This window comes from Eschrichtius robustus, chromosome X (genome assembly GCF_028021215.1).
Source record: "Eschrichtius robustus isolate mEscRob2 chromosome X, mEscRob2.pri, whole genome shotgun sequence".
NCBI classification, from domain to species: Eukaryota; Metazoa; Chordata; class Mammalia; order Artiodactyla; family Eschrichtiidae; genus Eschrichtius; species Eschrichtius robustus.
The window spans coordinates 118,368,475-118,385,175 of record NC_090845.1 but is presented as its reverse complement, the minus strand read 5'-3'; the positions used below and the strand labels follow the sequence as shown (position 1 = coordinate 118,385,175).

The 16,701-nt window shown below is 47.5% G+C and overlaps 1 protein-coding gene across 1 annotated transcript; it reads right to left on the bottom strand.

Moving 5' to 3' along the window:
* Positions 1–931: 931 nt before the first annotated feature.
* On the bottom strand, positions 932–4,724 carry LOC137756851 (small integral membrane protein 10-like protein 2A). Its single transcript, XM_068533389.1, has 2 exons — positions 3,983–4,724; positions 932–2,393 (listed from the first exon to the last, which is right to left on the bottom strand). Exon 1 carries the CDS (start codon positions 4,548–4,550, stop codon positions 4,314–4,316), a length of 237 nt encoding a protein of 78 aa, XP_068389490.1. The 5' UTR covers positions 4,551–4,724; the 3' UTR covers positions 932–2,393; positions 3,983–4,313.
* Positions 4,725–16,701: the final 11,977 nt, after the last annotated feature.

Here is a 16,701-nt window from a genome sequence, read left to right as displayed (position 1 = left end):
CCTCCCTCGCGGGGGAACACGGTCCTCCCTCATCACGGTCCCTTGGCCCCTGGGTGCTGGATCCTCTCCCCCATCGGGCTGTGCCAGGCTACCTGGTCCCCGAAGTGGGTGCAGAGCCATCAGGGACTGAACAGGACCATCTGGACCAAGGGGCGGGAAGCCCGGGGCTCTGGCCGGGACGGGGGTCTACCCCTCCCTCCTAGGGTGGCGGATGTTGGATGGGGCCCTCTTGTCAAGGTGCCTTGACCCCTGCGGAGCTCTTGGCGACAGGTGTCTTACCCCAGGCTGCGCTCCTCGCGTGACCACACCCCGAGCCCTCAGGACACCCCTCTCCTGGGTCCTATGGGCCTTCCTTCCTCCGAGGCGGGTGCTGCCCTCCCCTGCAGGCCTCCCTCCCCCAGCCCTCTGTCCTCGGCCCACCCTCCCCCTGCAGCAGCCTCAGAGCCCCCGCCCCGGCTTCTCTGATGGGACAGCTTGCGTCTAAGGTGGGGGTAAGGAAGGCAGGTTTCCAGTCCCGGGGGTTGATCTTCTCCAAAACTCAGGCACCACCTGGCCAGCTGGGAGGTGATGGAGACCCTGCCACCTGCTGCTGCGGAAGGGCCTTCGGGGACACAAAATGATCTGCAGATGGTCCATTCCACCTCACCTACCCCAGCCCACCCCCGGGGTTCAGCTGAATTACGCGCCTTCTAACACCAGCCTCTGAGATGAAGAAAAGGCTTAGGTGTTAGTTTATTCAAATGAAGTTTGTGAATGGGACAAAGTGCCGCCTCTTGGGCCAGGCCTGTGCTGCTGCCTTCCCCTCACGGGAGCAGTGGTCAGGGTCAGGTCGGGTCTCCCTGCATCTTCTGACCCGGCACCAGCCCCGCCCTCAGCCCCGCCCCCTTAGGGCCCTCGGGGTGCTCCCCTCCCCCAGCTCCCGGCCACCAGAGTGGGGTGAGCTCGCCTCCGGCCCCTCTCTCCTCCAAGGCGGCAGAAACAGGAGGCCTCCAGTTTTTATGTGATTGAACTCAAAGGACTTTCTTCTTAACTGAGACAGACAACAAGATTTGACAACACCCGAAACAGGAACATTTCTCTGACCAGACGCTGCTGCCCGGTGCAGAGTACATCACACACAGAAAAGTGGAAGTTGTCTTATTCAAGTCGGTGTCTGATTTTGTAGAAGCTCCACTGCCTGAGAAACAGACGGCAAATAAATAAAGTGCTCTGAGAGCCCGTCAAGCAGCAAGGGCCCAGTGGGGGAGACGAGGAAGAGGTGGGAAAGCAGAGGCAGCTAAGTACTCAAGGCCAGAACCCTAAGAACAGCGGCGGCAGGAGCGCATGCTAAGGACGCGTCCCCAGCCCCTCCCTCGGCCAGTCCCTCAGGGCGCAGACAGCCCCAGCCAGGGCCACCGCCGTGCCCCTCCCACGATGGGGGGGTTCTCTGCGGGTGGGAGGGGGTCTGTGAGCCCGGGCCCCTGGGCCTCCAGCATGCTTTCTCCCTGTTGGGAAGCAGCCCCAGGCAGCTCCGGCTGAGCCCCGAGCCCAGCGAGGACGGGGCACCCTGCGCACCTCACTCTGCGCAACAGCTCCGCGCCCGCCGCAACGCACAGCCACTCGTGTGTGTGCACGAGCACCCACACACACGCTCACACCCGCCCACACTCATACACGCGCACTCACACACGGGCACCCACGCGGTCAGAGAAGAGCCTCCCCTGTGCCACTCTCAGGCCCTCTCAGGCTGGCCCAGCAAGAGGCTGCAGCTGGGGATCGAGCCACCCGGAGGGTGAGAGCTGGGCTTGAAAGGGGCACATCTGCGAATCAGCCCCAAGGAGGCCCCTCGCCCTCTGCTCCTCTCCTCCCGTGCAGCCCCGTGTCACAGTCTCTCAGAGGCTGCCCCCAGAGCTCCGTGGATGCAGTCCGCAGGCTGGCAGGCTCCCAGAAGTGGACACAGTTGGGGTGGAGGAGGGGCCACCAGGACCAGGGCTCCCGGGTGACTTGGCACAAGGAAGGAAGCCATCAGGCCCCGTCGGTGGGCATCTGTGGGCGGCACGTGGTGGCCTTGCCGCAGCCTCCGGCCCCGGGGTGAGGCAGGCAGAGATCCTCACCTGGGACCCGGCTCCAGCTGGGCAGCTGAGGAGGGCACATGGTGTGAGGCTTGGCCGCTCTGTCCTGGGGGCAAGCAGGCTGCTGGGGTCCTCAGCCCCAGGAACTCTGAGTGCATCGACCATGAGCAACCACCGCCCGAGCAGACGTGGGACCGGTGCGGGGCGAGGGCCAGGGCCTCTCCCGCCTCCCCTCTGCACCGCTCCTGGTGTGTCAGTCAGCAGTGCAGCCAAGGCCTCCAGGACCAATGCAGGCCCATCCAGAGGAGAGTCTCCCGTGCGATGCTGGGCCCAGGGGCCAGCCTGGGGACAGAGACATGGGGTCAGGCGTGGGGCTCAGCCCCATCCCACCCACCACTGTCCCTTCCCCTCCTGGTGACACGCTCCCCAGGAGCCACCCACCCTCCCGACCCCACCACCCAAACTGAGAGGGTTGCGCCACTCAACACCGAGGAGCCCTTGGTCCAGCCTTGGGTGGGATTTGCGCCAGGGTGGGGAGGTCCGGCTCTGTGGGTGAGGGCCTTGCTGCCCGGGGGTGCTGGGACTCATCTCTCCCCCGCCCATCTCAGCTCAGACTGTCCCCCGGTCTTCCCTGTGACTTCCCATACACTCCACTTTCCCTACCATGGGCCCCTCTGTCTCTAGGTCCCCTGGGAGCCTCTGCTCCCTTCCCCCATCCCACTGTGCTAGGTCTTCCAGAAGAAGGTGGGAGAGTGCAGGCCGAGAGGCAGATTCGGCTCCACCACTTCCTACCTGTGTGATAAGGGCAAATCTCTCCCCTCCCAGAGCCCCAGTACGTGGGGAGGACAGAGCTCCCCCAGAGTGTCGCTAGGTCTGTCCTTCCTTCCCCACGCCAGAACCGGACCACTGGGCCACCCCACCCCTCGGGGTCTCTGCCTGGTCCCTTCCTCTCCTCGTGGGTCAGGCCCTTCTCTAGGCTGCTCCCCAGGCAGCTCTAGGGTCAGGGTCAGGGTTAGGGTTAGGGACGCTCTTGACAAGACCAGAGAAGGGGCAGGTCACTTCCTATAACACCAGTTCCTGAGACAAAGAAAGAGATGGGGACTTGCGAGCTGCCTCCCCACCCAGAGAGGTCCCTGTCTCCCCAGGCGTCACCTCCTCTACAAGCCCCTTCTCCATGTGCTCTCCACCCCAGCCTGAGAGCTGCCCTCCGCTCAAGGAGATCCCCACTTTCCCAAATCCTTTGGGACACGGGGGCTGCTGGAGGCCGTCCAGGGCTGTGGCGCCGGGAGGGCACTGGGACGAGCTGGAGGGAGCGTGGCTGAGATGGGGGGAGGGCCGGGGAGGAATGCACCTTTCCTGCTCTTCCCCGTCCCCAGATGCGGAGCTTTGGAGGATGCCCTAGGGGAGCGGAGAGGGGAGCAACAGGGACAGCAGAAGCAGGCAGAGAGCAGTCCCCTGGCCCCAGAGACCAGGCAGGAGGCCGGTCTGCAAAGGGCTGAGAAAGAGACAGACCTGGGCTTTGGCCAAGGACACAACCACCCTTCCAGGCTGCCTCCCAGCGGGTAGAGGACAAGGGTAGCAGCATCTTTTCTCCTCTAGGGCCTCCCCTGGGCCTCCCCTGGGCCTCCCCGAGCCCATTTCCCTCCACTCCCCCGTGTTCAGGTGGCACCACTGGGGCCGTGGGCGGGAGGTGATGGGCTGACCCTCCAAGATGCCGAGGCCGCCGCCCCTCACCCCCATCTTGGAAATCTGACAAGGGAGTCCGGAGGGCCTGCGCCCGCCCTGCCTTGCCTGCTCGCGGCTCGGCAGCTTTCCGGGCTGGCTTCCTCGGGCCCCTTCCACGGCTCCCCCAAACCACCGAGGGGCCTGGACATCTAGATGTCATGGCAACCGCCTCCCTCCAGCCCGAAGTCCAACCTCTGGCCTCCTACCTCTTTGGTCAGGGCCAGTCATTCACGTTCCTGCTGCAGAATTTCTTCCTTCCGCTCCCCCCTTCGGCCAAGGTGAGGCAACAGGTCGGCCGCACTCAAGTAATTTTCTCGAGTTCGATGGAAAGGGCCCGTTTCGCCAGTTTCTGTGCAGTTCGTCACCGGCCGCGACGTGGGTGGCCAGAGCCGGGGCTTGGGGCTCGGTGGCCGTGACCTCCGCCGAGGTCTAGGGTCCGGGGGCCCGGGCCGCCCCTCCTCCTTCCCTCGCCGCGTCCCGGCGGCCCCGGGCCCCGCGGCGCCCCTGCCGTCGCGGTCGCGCGGTAGTCGCGGGTGCTCACTCGATCCGCACCTGCAGGCGGACGTTGAGCATCACCGAGGCTACGATGTAGAAGTAGGGGAAGTTCATGCGCAGCCGCCACGCCAGGTCGAAGAAGGTGATCAGCGTGCGCGTGAGCCCCTTGCAGAAGGCGCCGTACGAGCCGCGGGCCGCGGCCGAGCGAGACAGCCGCACCGCCAGGCCCGACAGGGCCGCCGCCGCCGCCGCCGCAGACAGGGCCGCTGACGCCGCCATGGGCCCGGCCCGGCGTAGGCTCCACCGACCGATTGCACCGCAGGCGGGCGGGCAGGTGGAGGCGAGGCCTTGAGCCGGCGGCCAGCAGCCCTCGCGTCCCGCCCCGCTCTCGGTCTCGCCTACCTGGCTGGGCTCCAGCTGCAGTGGCACCCACAGCCAAGGCTCCGCCTTAGCCGCCCAGGGACAGCTCCGCCCCCTCGCCTGCTCCCCGAGTTGAGGCCGCCAGCGTAGCTCCGCCCCTAGCGTGGTCACGCCCCTTGCCGGGCGCCATAGAGCTGCTGGCGCGGACTCAGCCCCACCCCCGGACCCGCCCCCCGGCAAGCTCCGCCTCCTCCCGGACCGCCAAGAAGAGAGCCCAGAGGGCCTGAGTGCTTAGGAGGGTGCTGCTGCCCTGGGATACTTTTGCAGAATGTGCTAGAGCAGGGACAGTAGAGGCCCGGAGGGTCTGGACCGCTGGGCTGATTCTGCACAGAAGGCCCACCCTGAACGCTCTGCCCGTTTACACCATCCCCTCTCCCTCCCTGTCTCCACAGAAAACTGGGCCAGCCAACCCACTGTACTTTTTCTTAAAATTATTTATTTATTTATTTATTTATTTGGTTGTGCCGGGTCTTAGTTGCAGCAGGCGGGCTCCTTAGTTGTGGCATGCAAACTCTTATTTGCAGCATGAATGTGGGATCTAGTTCCCCGACCAGGGATGGAACCTGGGCCCCCTGCATTGGGAGTGGGGAGTCTTATCCACTGCACCACCAGGGAAGCCCTGCTCTGTACTTTTCTTTAATTCACATTTTTCTGGTAACTCTGCACTGTGGAGTTTCACCAAACCCACATGCGCATTTTTTCCCCCTTTCTGGTATATTTGCTGGTGTCGTGTATTTCTTTATTCATGAATTGCCCCATTGTCCTTCCCTTTTACCTGTAGGGGAGGAAAGACTTTCCCTCTACCCTCCTAGATTCAATATGTCAATATATACACTTCCTAGGTCAATGAAAAAAACCGACAACAGGCAGAGTAACAGGAGAAAAGGTATACATATTTATTAATTTTTAATGTTATTTGGGCGATGGCGTCATAAGAAAAAAAAAAGAATACCCAGAAAGGCAGTGAGATTTGAGATCTTATATGCCACCTTAACAGGGGAAAGGGAAGGAAGATTTAGGCAATCTAGGGAAGAGGAAATGATTTGTAGAAAGTTGGATGACACCTTAGAAGCATAGATGGGAGATTTCACAGTTTGAGACAGAGTTTGTCTGGGTGTGGTGTTGACTTCTAGTTCTTCTCCTGCGGTAAGAGTCAATCCTCCCTGGTTGATGAAACTTCCACAGAGGGGATTTATGACAGAGTTCCTTTTAGAAGCTCTGTCTTTAAGCAGATAAGGGGATTTCAGAGAAAGCTGTTTTTTCAGATGACTTCAGCTAAAAATAATTAGTATAACCGAAGTGGCATATTTTGGGGTGGCATGTACTGAAGTCCTTCATACCCTATAGTGATTTCTAAGCACTTCTCTTAATCCATTGTTTGTCCTGGATACTGCACAGAATCTCTCAGGTTTTCATTTGCCCTCGTTCATGGCATTTCTTGCTGGTGTGTTTAAAAGCCCTTTCATGGTTTCATCTCATCTTTATTGTAAACCAAGTCCAACCCAAACTTGATCATGTTTTCAAGACTATTTAATGAAGTGGGAAAATGCTCATGTTTCCTTATAGTTGTAACTTTTAAAAAGCTGTCTGCAAGAGGTAGAGTCACCACGACCCCATCCCAGTTTCACAATGAGGGCTGGCCTGAGTTTAAGCCTTAATGGCTTTCTCAAAATGCCTGTTCACCATCACATTTGAACATCTCTATGGCATCCGTGTGACTGTTTAAGAAACCCAACAGATTCGTGTACACTGATTGGGCAATTGTCCTCCCTACATGGTCAAGGAAAAAAAGGCAATCCTGAAGCGTCAAGGACACTGAAAGAGGTGGTACAGAGCGAAACTAATCGCTGGTTCAGTTTACCACCCATACACACACACACAAATTCTATATTTGTGAAAACCTCCTTCAGAAGTGAAAGGGAAATAAGGACATTCTCAGATGAAAGAAAATTAAGAGAATTTTTCATCAGCAGACCTACCCTTAAAGAACGGCTAAAGAAAGTTCCCTAGACAGAAAGAAAATGATACCTGAGGAGGATGGCACTTTAGGAAGGAAAAAGAACAATTGGAATGGGTAAAAATAGGGATAAATAGACTGTCTTGCTCATGAGTTTCAAAAATTATTTTGATGGTTGAAGCAAAAATTATAATGTCATCTGCTGCCATCTAAATACAATGGAGCACTTTATTACATATGGTGGGTATTGGTCTTTTTTTTCCCATCCAGATATTTGGCTTCAGAAAAAATCAGATTAGGAAATGCTTATAAACAAGCTTGTGTTTCTGTTTTTAAATAACAGTTTCATTGAGATGTAATTCACATAGCATAGAATTCATCCTTTTAAAATGTGCAATTCAATAGTTTTTAGTATATTTACAAAGTTGTGCAACCAGCACCACTATCTAATTTTAGAAAACTTCCCTCACCCCAAAAAGAAACCCTGTACCCCTTAGCAGTCAAACTCCATCACCCCCTTTTCCTAGGCCCTGGCAACCACTAATGTGCTTTCTATCTCTGTGGATTTGCTTATGCTGGACGTTTCATATAAATGAAATCATACACTCTGCGGCTGTTCATAACTGGCTTATTTCACTTAGCGTAAAGTTTTCAAGGTTCATCTTGTTGTAACCTGTATCAGTATTTCATTTTTTATGGCTAAATAATATTCCGTTGTATGGCTAGGACAAATTTTGTTTATCCATTTATCGGTTGAAGGATATTTGGGTTGTTTCCACTTTGGGGCTATTATGAATAATACTGTTAGGAACATTCATGTACAAAGTTTTGTGTGGACATACGTTTTCATTTCTCTTGGGTATATACCTAGCAGTGGAATTGTTAGGCCATATGGTAACTCTATGTTTAACTTTCTAAGGAACAGCGAAAGGGTTTGCCAAAGTGGATGCACCATTTAACAATCCCACCAACAATGTATGAGGGTTATAGTTTCCCCCATATCCTGCCAACACTTGTTTTGCCTGTGTTTTTTATTATAAACATCCTAGTGGATGTGAGGTGGCACCTCATTATGGTATTGATTTTTATTTCCCTAATGACTAATGATGTTGAACATGTTGTCATGTGCTTGTTGGCCATCTTTGGAAAAATGTCTATTCAGACCCTTTGCTGATTTTTTTAATTGTAGTAAAATAGATGTATCATATGTGACGTAATAAGAAAGATATACTTGGTCTTTGACCCTGATTCCTGACACTGCGCTCCTAAAACTCTTATAATGTCCCGGATGATAGGGGTGCTAGAAGCATCTTATTCAGAGTGCCTAAATCCCTTTCTGGGGTAATAGGAGTGTCTTTCATTCTAATGAGGTGACCCTTGGTGGGCTCCTGGGTAGTTTCAGGATGGGGGCTGGTCACCAGAAGGACCAAGTAATGATTAAAAGCTTAGTGCTTTCAGCCCCAAGGAGAGAAGAATGTGTCCATGTGTTGGAAGGATGGCACACCACAAACTCCACAGGGACACAAACTCCTGTGCTCGAGACCCTTGCAGACCTCTCCCTAAATACTTCTTCATCTGGCTGTTCCCTTGTATCCTTTATAATATCCTTTATAATAAGCTGGTAAGTGTAAGTAGTGTTTCCCTGAATTCCATAACCTGTTACAGCAAATTATCAAACCCGAGGAGGAGATCATGGGAACCCCTGATTACAGCCAAGCTGTAAAGAAGTGTAGGGAACCTGGAAACTCATTACTTGTGATTGGCATCTGAAGTGGGGGCAGTCTTACGGGACTGAGCCCTTAATCTGTGGGATCTGTGCTAACTCTGGGTAGTTAGTGTCAAGATTGAATTAAATTGTAGGGCAACCAGTTGGTGTCCGCAGAGAACTGGAGAATTGCTTGGTGTAGAAAACCCACACATTTGGTGCCAGAAGTATTGTGAGCAGAGAAAGTTTCCCTTTACATAAAATTTACCATTGTAAAGTGTACAATTCAATGGCATCAAGTACATTCACAAAGTTGTGTAACCATCACCACTATCTAGTTCCAGAACTTTTTCTCACCCTAAATGGGAAACCCCATACCCACTAAGCAGTCACAACTCGTCCCCACTCCCCCCTATCATCCCCTGGCAACCACTAATCTGCTTCCTGTCTCTGTGGATTTGCCTGTTCTGGATATTTCATGTGAATGAACTCATCTAGTATGTGGCCTTAGTGTCTGGCTTCTTTCATTTAGCATAATGTTTTTAAAAATCATCCACGTTCTAGCGTATATCAGTACTTCATTTCTTGTTATGGCTGAATAATATTCCATTGTATGGATAGATCACATTTTGTTTATCCATTCATCCATTGAAGGACATTTGCGTTGTTTCAACTTTTTGATTATTGTGAATAATGCTGCTGTGAACATTGGGTACACGTATTTGTTTGGACATCTGTTTTCAATTCTTTCGGGTATATACCTTGGAGAGGAATTGCTGGATCATATGGTAATTTTATGTTTGCTTTTTGAGGAACAAGGGAACTGTTTTCCACAGTAGGGGCACCTCATCCTCCCCTCCCGCCACTCACCCCTTAGCCTCTGGAAGGTCTCATGCCATAGAGGACTTCCCCTTACATGCAAATCTGTCACAGCATTGCCCAAATGAAACTCTTGTACTACTTCCTCGTGGTCATATTTGCCCCTTGATTAACCCTGTAATCCTTCAAATTCACTACCATTGGCCCCCATTCCTGCTGGTTCTGCATCTGCACATACGGAGGGCTGACTGTATTCATTGTACTAGCCATTTTACCATTTTCCATAACACACTAGAGCATCCATGGATTTTGGTATGGGGGAGGGGGTGAGGCTCCAGGAACCAACTCCACGCAGATACAGAAGGACGACTGTATATCGTCCCAGTCCAGATTTGTTTCGGGGAGACTTTAGTGAAATGGGAGAGCTGCTGGAAAAACTGCACCCCAACATGATCCTGCCCCCGAAAGAGACACTCAGCCCTCCGCTCTTGCCTCTTTGACGGCACTCCAGGGCCTCCAGCAAAGGAGCATTGCAGCTGGAGGAAGGAAAATGCCCTTGCTTCAGAAGCGACTGGATATCAGCTCTTCATAAATCAGCATTTTCCAAATCAGCCTGGATTCCCAGACACTGTGCCTAAGGGCACCCAGCACTCAGGCTCTGCCCGCCAGGATCCCCCTATATAGTACTCTGTGCCGCGGACGTGGGACTTTTTGTTGATGCCTCTTGGAATGCAACAGCCAGTGCCGTTTCTTCTGTCCAGCCGCAGAATCTGTTGAACATCCATTTCCTTTCCAGAACTAATGACTTTTGTTTTTCCATCCCAAGAGAACTTTGAATCCAGGAAGGTGGCCACTGCAATCCATGGAGGGGATTGTATAAGTCATTTTATATGTCTGTTGCTGCTATTTTGTTTGAGGTGAGAGGAGAACCTTCTTCTTTGTTGAGTTTTTAAAACATTTTTGTAAATGTATTTAAAATTGTTGCCTACCAGCTGTTAAAACTCCAAACTCTGCAGGGTTGTCACAGACTCAATTCCCCGTTTGTGGCCAACGCTATCGGGCAACTTGTCTGTGGGAGTAATTCAGAATTGGGCCCAAAGAATTTGTATTAGCCTCATTTTTCTTCTTCAGGTACCATGCTGGCCACCACACAAGAGGAGGCATGGTGGTAGTGGTGTCAGATTTCTACCAAGTCATCAAATATTTCCATTTAAAGAATTTGATCATCATATTCACGTTGCATTCTTGTCTTTTAGTGTGTTTAAAATTTTCAACAGCGATCCTGAAGGGTAATCGTCATCTAAAATCCAGTAGTTTGCAGGGGAGGGGACTAAGATTTGTGAATGGTCCCTGTTGCATGGACTTTCAAGGAAGAGGGCTAAAAAGGAAGTTGAAACTGGGGCTCTGGGACAGGTTAGGTGGGGGTCTGTGGACTCAGTTAATCTGAACTCACAATCTTCATTATTATTTAACTGGGAACTGCAATTCACATGTTGGACCCCTAGCCAAGGAAAAGGATTTTTGAATAAAGGAATATATTGACCATCATGATCACATTAAAATGAGAAATATTCTTCTGTCAAAAAATATCCAAAATCTAAGGGCATACATCAAGCTGGTGAAAATATTCACAAATACAGCAGACAAAAGGCTGACATCTTTCCTGTGTAAGAAACTCCTATGAATCGATTAGATAAACAAAGGACATGAACAGGCAATTTACAACATGGGAACCACAACTAGTTTACAGACATGGAAAAATGTTCAGGCTCTCTGGTACAAAGGAAATTCAACTTCAAACAGTAATGAGATACTCTTTTTACCTATCTAATTAACACAATTAAAAAATATATACCACCATCACCAACCAAAAAAGAATAGCTAGAACCCAGTGGTGATAAGGGTGTGGTATATAACATAATTCTCATACATTATTGGTGGGAATGTAAATTTGAATAATCCTTTTGGAAATAAACTAGGTAATATAAAGAGAACCATACAATTTTTATATCTTTGACCCATAATTTCCTTTTCTGGGAGTTTACTGGAAAACATAAACCTATATATGTGCTATGGACTGTTTTTCCCCAAAATTATGTTTCCTCCAAATTCATATGTTGAATTTCTAACCCTCATGTGATACTGTTTGAAAGATAATTAAGTTTATATGAGGTCATGAGGGTGGGACCTTCATGATGGGATTAGTACCCTTGTAAGAAGAGACACCAGAGAGCTTGTCCTCTTTCTCTTTCCCCACCACATAAAGACACAGCCAGAACGCACCTGTCAACAAGGCAGGAAGACAGTTCTCATCAGAAAACAACCATATTGGCATCTTGATCTTAAACTTTTAGCTTCCAGAAATGAGGGAATATTAATTTCTGTCGTTTAAGCCACCTGGTCTATGATATTTTGTTATGGCAGCCCAAGCCGACTAAGACAACATGGCTTTCATTCATTCATTCTTTTATCTGTTTATTCAACAAATATTTATTGAGAGTCTGCTATACCCTAGGCACTATGTTATGTGCTGAGGACACCATATGGAATCAGGCAGGCATGGTCCTTGCCCTCATGGAGCTTACCGTATAGTGGAAAGATACACATGAAACAGAAAATTATGGAGAGTGCCATGGAGGAAAAGTACAGAGCACTATGAGAACATACACTATGGGATTGACTGGGGTTATTTACACAAGCAATGAATTGAAAACAACCTGAAGATCCATATAAAAGAGATTGATTCAAGAAGCATCAATGCATCCACTTGGGGGATTACTACAAAGGCGTTTAAATGTCCTTTTATAGTGATGGAAAATTGCTAAAAGAAGAAAAGGATAAAAATTGAGGACCTAAGAGGGTCAGATCAAGATGGCAGAGTAGGAGGACATGGAGCTCACTTCCCCCCACAAACACATACAAAATACATCTACACGTGGAATAATTCTCACAGAAAACTAGCTCGAAACTGGCAGAAGAACTCTTATACAACAAGAGCTGCAAAAAATATTTCCATGTAATAGGGTAGGATGGAAAAAAGGCATAGGGTCAGGACCTCTGCCCCTGGGAGGGATCTGCAAGGAAGAGAAGGTCCAGAACCTCACCCTGGGGAGCAAGTGGGTTGAGCCACAGACCAGACATCCCAGGCCTGGGGTCCTGTGCTGAGCAGACAAGCTGCCTTCACTGCTGGGAGAACCAGTGGGACAGATAGAAGGGCTGGAGAAGCCGAGATTCCACTTGCAAAGAGTGTGGGGTACTGACTTACCAATGAACAGGTCAGAGAAAGCCATGCACGGCCAGCTGCCACCACGCTGCACTTCCCCATTCCAAAGGGGCAAACACCCCAGCCCTGCTCACTGCACACTGCAGCTTGGTGCAGGTTCTGGGCCAGCTGGGCCCTGGGAAAAGACTATGTCTAGCTATGCAGATACAGCCCTGAGGCCTAGAGTGTTGTCCAGGTGGGGTGGCATCAGCCAGTGTTGGCACTAGCTTAATCAGAAGCTCAGATCTCTGATGGCAGCACAACCACTTCAAATCCTGCACCCACAATGCCCCGACCCCCAGCCCCAGCCTAGCAAACAGTCCAGCCCCACCCACTCCACATCACAGCCTTGCACTAGATCTGAGACAACCACAACAGGAGAGAGGATGCAACCTTGGGCTGCATCTCAGCAGAGCTGCAGATGTCTACACAGGCAACACACCACCCTCTGTGAGCACATGAGCCTCACTTACTTCAACACTCCCCTCCTTTGGGGCAAAACATGCACTCAAAGGGAACAGAGACCGCTAGAGCCCAACCCTCAGGTCTTCTGCTCCAGCAACCGGGGAGCAGACCTGGCCCCTAACTGGGTGACAACAACCATGGAGCAGAGAGGAAGTGCCACCTCATACCCTGCACAGGCTTTAGATCCCCCAACACTAACCACATCCCCTATCAAGGTGGTAGCAGCCAGCACACACTGAGGAAACACGTGGTTGGCATCCACATCAAAAACAGCCCTTGCACCAAATACACTGGACACATGCAGCCTACATAAGGATGCTCCCACATAAAAACACCCTTTCGCAACCACAATACATAAATGCTTCTCCTAAATTTATAGACACGGAGAAAGTTAAGTAAAATAAAAAGGCAGAGGAACTACTCCCAATTAAAGGAAGAGAAAACCCCTGAAAAACTAAATAATGAAACAGAGATCACCAGTCTACCAGACACTGAATTTAAAAAAAAAAAAAGAGGTAATAAAAATGCTAGCTGAATTAAGAAGACTATTGATACAAATGCAGATCATTCTAACAAGGAGCTAGAAACTATGAAGATGCCCAAATCAAAAATAGATAATTCAATTTCTGAGATAAAAAGCAATCTAGAAGCAATAAACAGCCAACTAAATGACACAGAAGAACAAATAAGTGATCTCGAAGATAGAATAATCAAAATCGCCCAATCAGAACAGCAGACAGAAAGACAAATAAAAAAAATGAAAGCAACAAATGAGACCTATGGGATAATATAAACATGCCAACCTACGCATATAGGGGTTCCAGAAGGAGGAGAGAGAGAGAGAAGGGGATTGAAAATGTATTTGAAGAAATTATGGCTGAAAACTTCCCAAAGCTAAAGAAGGAAACAGATATCCAAGTACAGGATGCACAGAGGATCCCAAACAAGATGAACCCAAACAGACCCACATCAAGACATATCGTAATTAAAATGGCGAAAGTTAAAGAAAGGATTCTAAAGGCAGCAAGAGGGAAAAAAAGAGTCATTTACAAAGGAACTCCCATAAGGCTATCAGCAGAAACTTTGCAGGCCAGAAGGGAGTGGCATGATATATTCAAAGTCTTGAAAGGGAAAACCTGCATGCAACCTAGGGTACTCTACCCAGCAAGATTACCGTTTAGAATAGAAGGGCAGATAAAGAGTTTCTCAGACAAGCAAAAACTGAAAGAATTCAGTAATACTAAACCTACCCTAAAAGAAATATTGAAGGGTCTTCTCTAATCGGAAAAGAAGCAAGAAGCTGTAGGAAAGGGAAAAATCCCAATAGGAAAGGCAAATATATAGTAAGGACTGAAGATCATTTAAATAAACAAGTACGTATATTTTTAAAAATTGTAAAAGTGACTATAACTAGAGTAAACAGTAAAAGGATAAGCATGAAGATGTAAAATAGGACATCAAAAGCACAAAATGTGGGGGATGGGAGTAAAAATGTAGATATTTTCGAATGTGTTTGAACTTAAATGATTATCAGTTTCATGCAAGTAGATATAGTTGTGGTAACCACATAACATACATACATAACATACATACATACATAACATAACATAACATAACATACATAACATAACATAACATACATACATACATACATAACATACATACATAACATACATACATACATAACATACATACATAACATACATACATACATAACACATAACATAACATACATACATACATAACATACATACATAACATACATACATACATAACATGCATACATAACATACATAGATATATAGTAGATATAGTTGTGGTAACCACATAACATACATACATAACATACATACATACATACATAACATAACATAACATAACATACATAACATACATACATACATACATACATAACATAACATACATAACATACATACATACATAACATACATACATAACATACATACATAACATACATACATACATAACATACATACATACATAACATACATAACATAACATAACATACATACATAACATAACATACATGGTAACCACAAATCAAAAACCTTCAATAGATTCACATACATAACATACATACATAACATACACACATATGTATGTATGTATCTACATATGTACATACATATGTACATATGTATGTGTGTATCTACATATGTACATATGTACATATGTATGTATCTACATATGTACATATGTATGTAGATTCACATACATAACATACATACATAACATACATACATAACATACATTACATAACATACATACATAACATAACATACATGGTAACCACAAATCAAAAACCTTCAATAGATTCACAAAAACCAAAAGAAAAAAAAGAGCTCAAGCATACTACAAAAGAAAATCATCAAACCACAATAGGAAAAACAAAAAGAAGAAGAAATAAACAAAGGAGAACTACAAAAACAACTGGAAAACAAGGAATAAAGTGGCAATAAGTACATACCTATCAATAATTACTTTAAATGGCAATGGACTAAATGCTCCAATCAAAGGACATAGAGTGGCTGATTGGATAAAACAAAAACCTTCAATATGCTGCTTATATGGGACTCACTTCAGGGCGAATCACACACACACACTGAAAGTGAGGGAATGAAAAAACATTTCATGCAAATGGAAATGACAAGAAGAAAGTGGGGGTACCAATACTCATATCAGACAAAATACATTTTAAAACAAAGGCCATAAAGAAAGATAAAGAAGGATGTGACATAATGATAAAGGGATCAATACAAGAAGAGGATATTATACTTGTTAATACATATGCACCCACTACAGGAGCACCTAAATATAAAAAGCAAATACTAACAGACATAAAGAGAGAAACTGGCAATAATACAATAATAGTGGGGGAATTTAACACCCCACTGAGATCAATGGACAGATCATCCAGACAGAAAATCAGTAAGGCAACAGAGGTCCTAAATGAGACAATAGACCAGCTGGACTTAATTTATATCTACAGGACACTACATTCCAAAAAAGTAGAATACACATTCTTTTCAAGCATGCATGGAACATGCTCCAGGATAGGCCACATATTAGGTCACAAACCAAACCACAATAAATTTAAGAAGATAGAAATTATATCAAGCATTTTTTGTGACCACAATGGTATGAAACTAGAAATCAACTACAAAAAGAAAAACAGGAAAAAAACAAACATGTGGAGACTAAACAATATGCTACTAAAAAGAAAAAACCAATGGATCAATGATGAAATTAAAGAATAAATCAGAAAATGCCTCCAGACAAACAAAAATGAAAACACAACTTTACAAAATCTATGGGATGCAGCAAAAGCGTTCTAAGAGGGAACTTCATAGCGATGCAAGCCTTCCCCAAGAAACAAGGAAAACTTCAAGTAAACAACGTAACCTACCATGTAAAAGAATTAGAAAAAGAAGAACAAACAAAGCCCAAAGTCAGCAGAAGGAAGGAAATAATGAAGCTGAGAGAGGAAATAAAATAGAGATAAAAAAAACAATAGAAAAGGTCAATGAAACTAAAAGCTGGTTATTTGAAAAGATAAACAAATTAACAAACCTTTAGCCAGACTCACCAAGGAGAAAAGAGAGAGGACCCAAATAAACAAAATAAAATTTGTCCAGAATAAAATGGACAAATTCATAGAAACATCCAGCCTGCCAAGACTGAGTCAAGAAGAAACAGACACTGTGAACAGACCAATCACTAGAAGCGAGATAGAATCTATAATTTAAAAAACTCCCTGTAAACAAAAGTCCAGGACCAGACA